The sequence below is a fragment of the Daldinia childiae genome (genome assembly GCF_008694065.1).
Source record: "Daldinia childiae strain JS-1345 chromosome Unknown Scaffold5, whole genome shotgun sequence".
In the NCBI taxonomy this organism is placed as follows: domain Eukaryota; kingdom Fungi; phylum Ascomycota; class Sordariomycetes; order Xylariales; family Hypoxylaceae; genus Daldinia; species Daldinia childiae.
In genome coordinates, this window is record NW_022984646.1 from 645925 (window position 1) to 659761 (window position 13837).

General features: G+C 42.6%; 3 protein-coding genes across 3 annotated transcripts; 2 read left to right on the forward strand and 1 right to left on the reverse strand.

Moving 5' to 3' along the window:
* Positions 1 to 98: 98 nt before the first annotated feature.
* Positions 99 to 1235, forward strand: GL218_05332 (uncharacterized protein; the record flags this gene model as incomplete). The annotated part of the gene is made up of 1 exon (XM_033581992.1): positions 99 to 1235. One exon carries the CDS (start codon positions 99 to 101, stop codon positions 1233 to 1235), a length of 1137 nt encoding a protein of 378 aa, XP_033435012.1.
* A 3723-nt stretch (positions 1236 to 4958) lies between these two features.
* On the reverse strand, positions 4959 to 8061 carry GL218_05333 (putative SWI/SNF-related matrix-associated actin-dependent regulator of chromatin subfamily A member 3-like 2; the record flags this gene model as incomplete). Its single annotated transcript, XM_033581993.1, has 11 exons — positions 4959 to 4994; positions 5050 to 5139; positions 5193 to 5343; positions 5397 to 5582; positions 5630 to 6431; positions 6485 to 6681; positions 6737 to 6770; positions 6818 to 6972; positions 7131 to 7175; positions 7391 to 7965; positions 8032 to 8061. The coding sequence occupies 11 exons, from the start codon at positions 8059 to 8061 to the stop codon at positions 4959 to 4961; spliced, it is 2301 nt and encodes a 766-aa protein (XP_033435011.1).
* Positions 8062 to 8601: 540 nt separating this feature from the next.
* GL218_05334 (uncharacterized protein) lies at positions 8602 to 10515 on the forward strand (the record flags this gene model as incomplete). Its single annotated transcript, XM_033581994.1, has 6 exons — positions 8602 to 8862; positions 8922 to 8945; positions 9019 to 9211; positions 9279 to 9674; positions 9733 to 10332; positions 10385 to 10515. The coding sequence occupies 6 exons, from the start codon at positions 8602 to 8604 to the stop codon at positions 10513 to 10515; spliced, it is 1605 nt and encodes a 534-aa protein (XP_033435003.1).
* Between the last annotated feature and the right edge of the window lie 3322 nt (positions 10516 to 13837).

The following is a 13837-nucleotide window of genomic DNA, read 5'->3' on the forward strand; positions in this document are numbered from 1 at the left end:
TGCCAGTATTTATCAAAGCCATTTCTCCCTCTGCTAAAGCAAAGAAACCAAAGCCAAGCACAATAATTCCCATCCCACCTCATCAACAAGTCTACACAATGTCGTCAACTACTCACCAGGCACTCCACAGCGCGCAGAGCGCACTGAATTCGAACGACCCATTACCTGTGAAGACCGAGGAGATTACCGCAGAATGGTGCTCTAAAATCATAGGACAAAAAGTCAAATCTGTTGCAATTGTAAAGGAAATCCACTCGACATCAAGCAAAATCCTTATCGACCTGGTTTACGAAGATGATGTAAACACCACCGATGTACCGACTCAGGCTTGTGTCAAGGGAGGCTTCAACGCCCCTATGATAGCTCTTCACCCTGGCCTATCCTGGACATATCGCCGAGAGGCCGAGTTTTATTACCATCTCCGCCCTATCCTCACCATGGACCTACCGAAAGTCTGGTACTGTGGTACCGACAAAGCTAGTGGACAAGGCCTTGTTGTCATGGCTAACCTGGCTACTGAAGGCTGTGAGTTTGGCGAGCCATTGAAGCCATGGCCAGTCGACAGAGTCCGCGCTGCGGTTGAGCAGCTCGCAGCATTACACTCAGAGACATGGGGTGCTTCTGAGGAGCGATTCCCCTGGCTTTCCGGGGACAAGGCTATGGGTGGGAGCCCACTTCAGGGGATGATTCTCTCTTTGATTAGCCCAGCAGCATGGGACTTACGATTCAATGCTTCTGCGCCTCCGCCCTTGCCGAAAGCTGTGGCGAATCGGGAGCGATTGGAGAGAGCCTTCAAGACCATGTGGGCAACAGAAAATCCGAAGCTTAAATGCATTGTCCATGGCGACTCACACATCGGAAATACTTTCATCAGGCCTGATGGCCAACCTGGATTCATTGACTGGCAGGCACCTTACGCGGGTGTCAACTTACATGATGTGTCGTACTTCATTACTGGTGTCATGACTATCGAAGAGCGTCGAAAGCATGAGACCGACCTGATCAAGCACTATCTAAAGGTACTTCACGAAGGGGGTGGCCCCAAGTTCGATTTGGAAGATATATGGGATGACTACAGGAAGCACACGTTGCATGGGTTAGCGTGGGCACTCACGGGGCCAGGGATGCAGCCAGACGAAAATGTTTTCGCTATGACGGAACGTCACTCGGCAGCAGTGGAAGATCACAAAACATTGGAGTTGTTGGAGTCGCTCCCTGAGTATGTAAAAGAGTAGTCTAGATTTTCTCACCGACTTTCTACTAGCAATTATTCTTAATGTATTAGATGTTACCATAGAGAGCTTAGATACATAATCTAATGTTGGCATAACACATCTCTCAGCCTTAACTCATTGAAGTTGTTGTAGATACTCTAAGTACCTATGCAAGGAGGTAGCTTTGTTTGTCGTACATTTGAGTACATTTAGGTACTAGTGGAAATAATCTAGGCGTTTAATACCTACCTAGATATTAGGCACTTCTGTTAGTAGAAGAAACTATGGCTGAATATGTTCATGATGCTAGTCATTTACCTACGGCTAAAGTTAGTGATTCAGAGCAAACTAATATTTCCAATCATTATTCTCTGAATGCCGATCTTGCAATATTAGGTAGCTTATCGCAAGATAACAATGAATAGAAACGGTCTGGTCGGAAGAAGTAGTCATCAATTAGAGAAGCAAACAGAAAAAATAAAGCTTCTTGTGTATATTAGATCCGCAAACCACTTTTTAGACTCCTCTACTAATACATATATAGGTTGAAAAGTACAAATAGATGTTTCTTATCTTGAAGTGTAACATATTTTCTATGTCCCGAGTACAACATGAACCTATACTACACGCCGAGCATCCCTCTCCGGTGCGAGAATGCTCTCTGTACTTCCTGTTCTAACTGGCCTAGTCTGGTTCGATTCTTTCGTGTCGTATTCGACGCTGTAGTCATTTATGACATAAATATCTTTGTCGACACCTCGCTCTCCATCACCAGACTTGTTTCCGCGATCAATACTCTCTAATTTGTACCCCTGGTTCCCTTTACTTGTTCCCCATGACCGCGGAATATTCCACTTTGGTTCCGAGCGTAACTCCCAGGTGCAGCCGAACTGCCTACGGAGGATAGCCACGAAGGAGCATGCTTTTGAATCATAGGTTTCAGACGTGATATGCAATTGCCTACGATTCCGATATTCAACTCTAATGTTGACAAGACTGCAGCAGACGCCTGTGTCCAAGTTACGTCGGGGTTCGATACCATAGCTCTTACGTAGGCAACTCGCGCAATAGAACAATGACGACCCTGAAGCTCTGTTAGCGACTTAGCAGGACTTTGGCTATGCCTAAATACTTACGCCGACCCTAATCCGATCAAAAAGCCAATGACTACCTTTTGCTTCAGAGGTAATTGTAACTTATGTATCATAGGAATAGGAAGTACTATGATAACAACATCAATACAATATTTAAAACAGCCTGTGCTATGGCTACGTTGTTCAAGCAAACACCACTGCCGACAGATAATGGGTTGCAAGGCCCGACGAATAGAACTGTGAATACGGTGGTGAACGCAAAAATGAGGAATCCGCTAATGAAAACACACGCGCGGAAAGGTTTTGAGGGGTTGAGTCGGATGTAGAGAACGAGGAGTGCGAGTTTGGTTAGGGAAGGCGGCCAAATATACGTGATAGCGAGTAGTGATAAGACCTATACCAATATTAGCAGACCAGCTTTTACTATGCGCTTTCCTCGACATGGGGGTAACTTACATTATAGTATCCAAGCAACTGTGTTGGCGTAACGTCCCAAAGATGCCGCCCAAAACCAGCTGGTATGGCTATCACAGCGGTTAACAAAATCCCACACTATTTCAAAATAGCAACGTACCTATTATTGTTCCAATATAGAATGCTAGAGAGGTTCCCCAGGCTGCAACAATGAATACTATTCAAGTCAGCGTTAGCGACTTGGAGACTGTTAGAAACCGATAGTGATGCACTTACGAATATCCCAATCTAGCTTCTTGACGATCCCCAAAGCTGTATATAATCGAAGAATTACAGATATAGTTGCTAATGCAAAGGTGGTACCGTAAAGGATGATTAGAGTACTCTGAAGAGAGGTTTGAGTATAGAAGTCAGGAGTCACTCCTTCCGGAGGCGGCATAATACCAACTTCGGCCATCTTGACGTTTTCTGTGTTCTCTATCGAAAGTTGAAGTTCTAGTGATTACTATTATTGACATGAGGATATGTTCTAGTTTATAGTGAATCTGTTAGATGAACTCATAAAAATTTCAAACAATTGTTAAACGAACAATCAGGTGCTAATCATTACAGATCGTCTCCCAGGCCCTTGATTCGGGTCGATTAAGCGACGTCCCAATATTCCCGAACCAAATTATCCCCAATTATGGATGGGTCCGGGGGCTGGAACTTTCCTGCATACGAACCCTTGAGGGTATAGATTTCTGTCCGTGCAATAACTTTAGACATTGTTGAATATGCTGGGTTTGTGAGATTATACTGGAGATGCAGGACAAAGTAAAACGACACTGTTAGGTGTCGCCGGAATAGGTAAGATTTGAAAATCATCAATGATAGCTTTTCCGTTGCTACAATTCTGATAACTGCTAAAATATACTGAACTGTAAACAACGGAAGTTGGGGAACGGTTATTAGGTACAGCAAACAACACCTAAGGTTAGGTAGATATCTCGTAGAACCTATAAACCCCTATGAAGCCATATTTTAATCAAGCCACAGTCATTATCAGCCACACATCCTTTCATCCAGCATCCCCTCAACAACCAATAACATTACTGAAAATGTGTATCAAAATAGCCCTCTTCTTTGATTGCTAACTAAATAAGAAATATCTCATAATGTTGAAATTTGATTATATAGGGTTAATAGATGTTGGAGCTTCTAGATGTGGAAGTTTCTATACGCAAAGGTGCAATGGTTCAGGGGTTGATTATCGGTTACGAATTCCGCCAACGCTAGCTAATGTCAAGCATTCAGTAACCCTACCTAAGATAGCTAATTGATATTGAATAGGGAGAAAGTCGTTTACTTGATGAGAGTTAGCACGGAAATCCCGAAGAACCCTTGCCCTGCTGGCAAACATTTCCAACAGGCCGGGACAGATACATTAGGTAAGGTTGGTTGTTCCCCTCAAATATGCTGTGGATCACCGGTAGTTAGTAGGACAACTTAATATCTTTAATGGGGATTTATCTAGCTGAAAAAAAGACGGATCCTAAGGACTAAGGAATTTCCCGATACGCGGAAAATAATGATGTTCCCATATTGCTTTTAAGACCCCACGAATACCTGGCAAGGATACTGGGGTTTGGTCTATAATTCTGTATTGTGCTTGTTAAGTCGATCATGGTATCGTAACAAAATGCCACCCCCATTTGATAGACGGTTAGGGGCCCTCTAAATGGAACTGGGGGTTTCATTCCTTCTATCAAGAGTGCGTCATTAAAGCAAGGAGAAGTCAAAACTGGCTTGAGATATTCATAGGCGAGAATTACCCTAGAAAGGCGGTGGAAACTTTCAAGCTACCTTTGTATACACGCTAGGGGTGCCTAAGAGTATGCCAGGGTCCGAATGCGGCATATAGATCAGGTCAAACAAATCAGAAATTTTTAAGAAAAGGAGAAGAGTTTGGTAATAGGCTATAACTTGGTACCTACATATGGAAGAACTAATGTTCTCAATGGCCATACATCATTGGGGAAAAGGGGTCTTCAGTATCTTTCATCACCCCATTTCAGTGCTCTAAAATTATAGTGAAAATTAAGGGATAGTATGGAGAAAACTTAGAATTCAGAAACATGCAAAGAATGAGAAGTATCTTTACGAGGCCCAAGTAACACGAAATGGCCAAGAATTCTTGTGATGAAATTGAGCGGTCAACAGCCCTAGCAAATACTACTGACTATTATCCCCCTGTCTAGACGGAGCCCATGTCTAACACAAATTTGAGATCCTGTGTGTTTGTTAGCTAGTGATAGATTTTTTAGCTATACTCATGTGACACTCACTTCAAGTGCTCCGGATTGGGTTTCTTGTGTCTCCGCGTCGAAAGTAAACTTTGCAATATGTTTCTTCTTCCTTTGAAGACTGACGATATTCTGCCTTTTGTTAGCTAGGTGCTGATCTTAAAATGAATGCTCGAATGAACTACCTGCTCTACAGTCTTCTCCATGATATATCGAAAAATCGTCACCTCTCTAGTCTGCCCCATACGCAACGCTCGTGCGATCGCCTGTTCTTCCACAGAAGGGTTCCATTGGGGTTCGACTATGTGTACTTGGTTTGCAACGGCGAGATTTAATCTACACCCCTATAAGTATTGACGCTAATGAGTGTCAAGCCTAGATGAACGTACCCGACTGCACCAGTACCGATGGACATGAGGAGGACATGGACTCGGGGGTCTTCTTTGAACGCTCTGAGACGTATAGATCTTTCTATCGGGCCTACTTTGCCGTCTACTTGACGACACGAAATCCCAGCCTGCTCGAATAGCCAGCGTAGGATATCTAGAGTCGATGTCCAGTAGGAAAATACAATACTGGGAAGGTTAGTACAGAAGGGTTTCCAGATAAGGGAAGTTTATACCTCTTGTTATCCGTCCCACCTTCTGTTACTTTTTGAACCACGGCAGAAAGCTTTGTAGAGTAACCAACTGATAGGGTAGGGTTCTTTTGCTCTATCATGGCTTGAGTTTCTCCACTAGAGGGTGTATTCGAATCATCACTAATATTTCCAGCATCGCTCCCCTGTATTGAATTTTGAATGGGACTGGGACTTGAGCGGTATAACGGTTTCCCACAGTACGAGCATACTGAATAGTCGTCTTGAAGCAAACGTGCCTCCTCGCTAGAAGGTTGGCAGTGCTCGCACTCAGTCTCGGGATAAGATCGTCCCAGGGTAGAGGTGTTACTACGGGCCGAGAAGAATGTCCCTAAGTTGCAAAGCATGCGTAGCTTTAGCATAGCTGTGAATAGTTTGTTAGATCGAGTTTCAATTCCCTTGCTAACTAGAGAGTCAATTTCTCGTCTTGTCTCGTCAAGTAGACACTTGTAGAGGCACTGTTCTTCTGGTGAAAGGCTAAGCGTTACATTTACCTCGGAAGAGGTAGGTAAGTTTAGACACTTCTCACTTCTGCGAAGACAATAGGCCTCAAGATACGCTCGAAGAGGTTTTGCGAAATCCGCACCGCCTTCAGAGAGCGGACTCAGGATATGTTTTTGGAAAACCACTTTAGTGGCTATGTTTGGAAGCTGTAGGAACTGAGCCAAAGAGGCTAGATCTTCTAGCCTATTTTGAATAGGAGTGCCTGTAAGGCACCATCTCCTCTTGGTGCATAGTGCTGCTGATGCCCGGAATTGTCGAGTACCGGAGTTCTTTATCCAATGGGCTATTCTTCGTCAGTTACTGATTCTAGATAGTAAAAAGTAAAGTGTAATCAACGAGAGACTTGGGCTCCACCTTCATCTAATACCACACGATACCACTCCATTTGGTGGAGTATCCCTTGATGGGCGTAGTCAGCGGCAAGTGTTGCATATGTAGTCAACACCACATCAAATGAACTCAAAAGCTCATTATTCCGAGGCCGTTTCTTCCCATGGAAGCAAACGAAGCTAAGAGCTCCTGGTAAAATATGACTTTGAGAATTAGCGGTTGAATTCAACAAATACCATGTATGCCAGTCATGCTTACGTCTGTATCTCAGATTGCCAGCTCTCAAGAAGTTCTATGAGTAATTAGTCTATAACTTTACATATGACTGCTTTTACTAACGAGAAGATGGTACGATTACCAAAGTCGCCTTTATACGAAGTTTCTGTGGACGTTCGTTTTCAGGTTTATCGTAGAAACTGCTGAAAAGCTCCGCGGCTGGGACTGAACGCAAAATGGCCGCAAGCATGGTAAGGGTCTTCCCGAGTCCCATCGTACTACACAACGACAAAATTAGTATAAATAACAAGTCATAAATATAAAGGATTTTGAATAATGTAGATTCGAAATATTCTTCAAAGAGCTCGAAGGTGTAGGTGTAACATCTTGTATAGGGTAAAGGGGATACATATTGGGTAACCAAAATATTGCATACTCCGCGATGAGCCCCCCGAAAGATATGAATGGTAATGTATTCATCCTGGATTATAGTTAGCCATCATATTAACTTAGGAAACTAGCTACGCGCGCACTCGATTGAAGCTTCACGACATAGTGTTACCGAGAGGTTTTGGGCAACTGTTTCATTTTCGCGTTGATATATAAAACGCAAGCTATCCTCTTGATGTCTATACCTAGGTGCTTAGTAGAGTTCGTTTGTTTTTTTGGTAAGCTTTTGTTGAACTAGGGTAATACCTTTTCAGTTTTGAGGATAACCCGACAGGCGGCTCTAAGTCCTCGTCTGCGGCTACATATGTCAATGACTCCAGTATGTCGTTGATCTCTTCTGAAATCTTTGTTTTTGAATTTAACATATTTCCACTACCTTGGCCAATAAAGATACTCATATTCAGATTTTCATCAAAGGTTAGAAACTGCGGATTGTTATATATCGCCTCTTTATTCAATGACTGGGGGTGTTGGAGAAAAGCAGAGGCTTTCGACAGTCGATATGCAGCCTCGTTTGCTGTTGATTTTAATCCAAAAATATTTATTGACACCGGAAACAATTGTGAACCAGGCTTCCCTTTGTGTCGACGCTTGGTGAAGGCTTGAGCTAAGAATACGGCTTCAAACCGCGCTTTTGGATAGTCTTTTAGAGCGTCTAAACTGGAGCTGGTTCGCGTATCCAAGATGCCGAACTCGGTACCAGCTTCAGAGTAGAGAGCATAGTAATGGTTCTTTCGCTGTAAGGGAAATCTTTTGAATACTCCGGCGATTTCGCGGGGCATCTCGGCGCTGATAAGCACCTTTGCAACCGCATCGTACAACTAGAGAGAAACATAAGTTACTACGATGTGCGAGGGTCCAAGACTGATATGAACATTGCAACCTACAGAGCCATAACAGATCTCATATTCATCCATCTTAGTATCAAGATATAGCCTTAATATTCCAGTATCATTTTACATTAAGCTATATCTATCCTTCAACCCCATATATTAAACAGCGAGATGATGGGTCCTGTCTTGAAGTATTATATCACACAAATAGGTACCTAGGTAAGTACCTAATACATATAAAATGAAAATTTCGAATCACAGGGAAGGGGGCGGAAAGACCCGCAGGGCTTTGCATAGGGCTTTGCGCAAGGCTCTGTACCATAGAACCGGTGAAAAACGGATTATTTAATTATATAATGCAACTCAGCCCCAACTCACACCATATATGCATGATAAGGGATATACTGATTGGCTAGGAGAGATGAGGTGGCTCAGATGGTTGATGTAACTTCGTAATGTGGTGGGGGAGGAAAACGAGGCACCGAGGCTTTTTTTCTCCTGAATAAGGTATTTATTCTCAAAAGCCGTCTTACTTTGGATCCATCCCAATCACTCCCAACTAGAAACATTGGAAATCGTATCTCGTTGTATGTCAAGAAGCGTTATGAAACATCCTTATCAAAGATGACAGGGCCAAACAGAGACAACTTCCAGCGAGCGCTCAATCGATTCAAACAATCCCTGTCTCCGGATCTCACAAACGAATTCTCCATATGCTCCTTGTCAGATGTACAACAAGTCTGTAAGGAAATTCAACAGAGACATGGAAGCGAGAGGAAATTACGATACATGGGACGTCTGAGGGGTTTTATTGAAGCAATGGAACAGTTTGGTAAAGTAATTGACATATTTGTGAATGCAAGTGAATTCGTTTGCTTCATATGGGTAAGTAATTGTTGTCATTTCTATAAGCCCTTCAACTCGGCGATTTCTAACTTGCAAAGGGGCCGATCAAATTTATGCTTCTCGTGAGTATCAGAAAACACACTTCCACATCTTTATAATACAATAAGAGGTACCTGACATTATTATTAAATTAAGACCGCTAGCACACATCTTAGTTCTTTCGATAAACTACTTGATGCGTATGAGCAAATAGGAGCTGCTATCCCCGGCCTTGAACGCTACGAGAAGACCTTTGCGGAACACCACCCTTTAGCTACGGTACTCGAAGACTATTATTCAGATATTCTAGAGTTCCATCGCATAGCCATTTCCGTCTTCAAGCGACCTAGTATGTATACCTCTCTTCTCTCAGAGAATCATATTTCAAGTAAAATATAAGTACTAAAGTTCTGCAGCATGGAAAGACATGTACCACTCAATATGGAAAACATTTGATAGCAAGTTCAGCCCAATCTTGCATAGCTTGAACAGGCGACGGGATCTCTTGGAAAGTGAGAAAAGCTCGGCAACTCTCTACGAGATTCACCAAGTGCGCAAAGACATTTCGTCTATATATACGAAATACCAACAGAAAATGGATGAAGAACGCCAAGAGAAGCACAAGGGTCGGGTATCCCACATAAGAGAAAAGTTAGATGCTCCAAACTATGCAATTGACCAAGAGATGGCTGCGGAAAATAGGTTTATCGACAGTTCGGGAAAATGGATTTTGGAAAACAAGGAGTTCCAAGCTTGGGATAGCCATGCTTCGGGACATAGCATCCTATATATCAACGGGATCCCAGGTGCAGGTAAATACAATCTCAATCTAGTCCCGGTACAAGGGTATTAGGACTGATCATATCCCAGGCAAAACAACTTTGGTATCGGCAGTGATTAGGAAGCTCCTAGACAGTAGGAGTAGGGATTCGACGGTTAGTTATTTTGTCGCCTATTTTTATTTCAAGTATCGGCAGCCTAGCAAAGAGTCACACAATAGTCTTCTTCGCAGTATTTTAGATCAACTCATCATCCAGGACCACGCCATGTCGGACCATTTGTTCAGCAAAATATCGGCAATGGATCCAACATCGCTACGACTAACAAGAACACTGGAAGCACTTGTTAAGGAGGCACTGGAAAGTCATCAAATTTCATATATCGTAATTGACGGCCTTGATGAAAGCGCCCCTAAAGAATCGGAGCGATCGGTACAATGGTTCTTATCACTCATAAAAGGACGCTCAGAGAACACTACCACCTCATTGCGTATTTTGCTTTGCGGCCAACGGGATGGTGTCCTGGACAGCCTTCTTGTCAATATACCATCCATAACTTTAGAGAATACCGCCCATACCAAGGATATCGAAGAATATTGCTCATATTTCTGCAAACGAATAAGAGAAAAGTTCGATATTTCCCATGAGGATCAAAAGAGCATTGCTCTCCGTGTTGCGAATAGCGCAAAGGGTAACATACATTGAATAAAGCAGACTCTTGACTAAGGTTGACAAAATGTTAGGCATGTTCCTCTACGCCCATGTGGTCTTAGAGAACTTACTAAGTCAAACGAAGCTCTCCAGCTTGAAGAGAGAATGCAACCAGACACATTCCCAGAAGGGATTGAGAAAGCGTAATGACATTGGCTCTTAAGATCAAATAAAGAATCTAGCTAATTCATATTCTTGCTATAGATATGAAAGAGTGGCAGTGCGCATTTTTGAAGAGTCTTCTCCTTCTGAACGTGAAGATGTCAAGAAGATACTGGGCTGGATAACTTGTGCCGCACGGCCGCTCCGGTGGCGCGAGATTCAGTGTAGCTTTTGTATTATCCCGGATAATGGAGTCGTTGAATATGAAGAACAGAGGCTTAGGGTTACATGCAAGGAACTCTGTGGATCCCTTGTCGATGTACATCCTACCAATGATGGAAGAGACAGCCCAGAGCATATCGTCAGTATGGTTCATGAAACCGCTCGAGAGTAAGTCGGTATACGCAATTCTAAGGCCGTAACTAACTTTGAAAGATATCTCGTTCGAAGGAAATTGCTCGACACCAGTCTTGAGCATGCTAGACTTACTTGCTTTTTCTCGAAGTATCTTACATCTGAACCATTCAAGCGTGGGATTGATGAGAAGAGAGTTTATAGCCACGCTATCAATGGATACTATGGCCTTCAAGACTATGCTGTCCAGTATTGGTTCTACCATGCTAGGGAATGTGTCGAAGTTATCGGAAAACTAGACCCAAGTACATTTCAGGTGGTAACAAGAGCGATCGGGACTCTTCTCACGTCTTACAGCTCTTTATTGATGCTGGATGAGCATGATACGATCTATAACGAAGAAATTGTCAAAATCCTCAAGGACCTTCCTAATGATGGAAAGGAGAGGAACACATATTTCACTATCGAACAACAGACAGTCCACATTCGGAAGACTATAGAGACACTCAGAGACGACAATCTAAATTCCACAAATCAGCGGATATTGATGAACCTATATGGAGCAATAATTGTCTATAAATGTTCTAAACCATGGTGTGGGCGTTTTGCTACTGGATTTGAAAGCATTGAAGAACGCGAGCAGCATTATGATCTCCATGACCTTCCCTTTCGCTGTACTTCTGAGGAATGTCCTATATATACACTTGGATTTGATACTAAGCCGAAACTGGACCGACATATGAAAATTTACCACCAGGAGACTGATGCTAAACTAGAGTTCCCTCAAATCCGTCTCAAAAAGAGCCCATCATTTCTACAAGCTATTAGGTGCGGCGACGCAGCTGCGGTTCAGACATTTCTGAAATCTCCAAAAGACATTCTTCATCTGCAGTCCAAATAATCCACTATTAATAGCAGCAGAGAATGGTCGCTTAGAAGTTTGCAAGCTGTTATTCAAGAATGGTTTCGATATGAATATAGTACGCAGCGACTCCCCCGGAATGACGCCGCTGCATGCTGCGGTACGCAAGGAGAATATTGAAATTGTTCACTTTTTTCTTGCTCAAAAGGAATGCCTACCAGATAAGCCTGACGAATATGGACCCTCGCCATTTATAAGTGCGTGTCGAATCGGCAATTTGCCCATCGTCAAGCTACTATATGAGACGGGGAAGATACAAGTTAATCGACGTGCATTTGACAGCCATCCTAAACCAGAACATGTATTAACGCCACTTGGACATGCTGTTCAGAAAGGACATGCTCCTGTCATCCGATATCTTATACAGAAGGCGCAGGTCCGTCCAGTTACTAGAGAGATATTAGCCATTGCTGTTTTTCAGGGCTACGAATCTCTCATCCAAGAATTGCTGTCGGCAATTGCAGCTTCGCCTCAAGACAACACACAAAACGACCCGTACGAGTGTGGCTTTCCTCCTGATTGCGTACATCTAGGACCCAACTGGTTCGTAATATTCAATCAGCATAGTCCCCGCCTATTTGATGTCGATCTGCACCATATACCCCAAATCATCTCACCTATATCAGCCATATTCAGTAATTGTGGTAGATATATCGCTTCAGTCCATGAGGCGACTGTCAAGCTCTATGATATTATAACGAGACAGTCCTACACGTTGTATAATGAACATAACAGCAGAAATATGATCCTTCAGACATTCAGTCCGGATAGTAAATGGTTAGCTGCCGTCAACGAGTCTCAAATTTACGTAAGATAGTTCACCCCCTATAAATTTATGTACTTGAAGTACTAATTTTACTAGGTTTGGGATATTTCAAGCAAGCAGATTCGACGTATATTCAATACTGTATCCCCTTATATTAGGCCAACCCATTTCACTAGAGACGGACGTACACTAGCCCTCATCCTCCGGTCAAATGAAATTAAAATTTGGGATGTTGATAACGGTATTAAAGGAAATACCTTCAATATGAAGCCCGAAGATTACACCTCTGGAGTTACTATATCTCCGAACGATAATGACCTAGTTGTGGGATCCTCAGATGGTGAAGTCAGGGTTTGGGATATACAAACAGGATTTCTCATCCAACGTCATGAGGTAAATGTCCACGGTGCTATAACCGATATTTCCTTCTCTCCTTACGACGAGGACATAATTTGTTGTACTACGACAACTGGATTTGAGGTCCGGACGATAAGGGGTCAACACCTTCGTAGCATAACCTCTGATGTCGAGAGCGTAAGTCTATTGTTACGAAAGCCAAACTTGGTGTACAAGAAGCTGAAATCTTATAGCCGGGTGGCAAATCTTATGTTTTCGGATCAGACTGCAATGATGTTTTATTCGAATGCATAAACGGTGGCGTGCAGGTCCGAGATGTAAAAACTGGCAATTCTTACTTAAGACTTGAAGTTAGCGGCTTGACTTTTGATATGAAGATAATTGCAAGTCAAGCTGGAAGCCTATTTGCAACTTATAGCAATAGAGGCATTTTCATTTGGTCATATGAAAACAAAGGTTCATCTAATTAACTTCATATTTCTTTTCATATGTTACTTAAACACCATTATGTCTATTTAAGGCGTTGAATTTCTATAATGAGAGATACTTAAACTAATAAGACAAGAGCTAAAACAATATCATAAAAGGGCCTGATGCCATGGGCACATTTCGTAAGTTTATTAGATACCTAAAGTACCCAACCTAACAGTGACTAGGTACTCATGTTTACGTTAGTATCTGATAGCTTAAAATAACTGTATTTATAGAGTAAGTTGTGCTTTCAATGTTTGGTTTTGTCAAGAAGATATGAGTGATAACCTGTTTATGTAACTGTAAGTCGGTACACAACCAGCGTTGTCGTCAGCTAAAAGCTAGCAATTCTGCTAAAATTCAAAGTATATGAACGCAATCGCATTTTATTGGTATATTCACAAGATTCCTCTATGTTCATCTATTATATCAACGGCATGGATTGCGATAATTGGAGCTTCATACTTTACATGAGGGGTTATACGAGATATGCCTCCCTTAATCCGTCCAGAG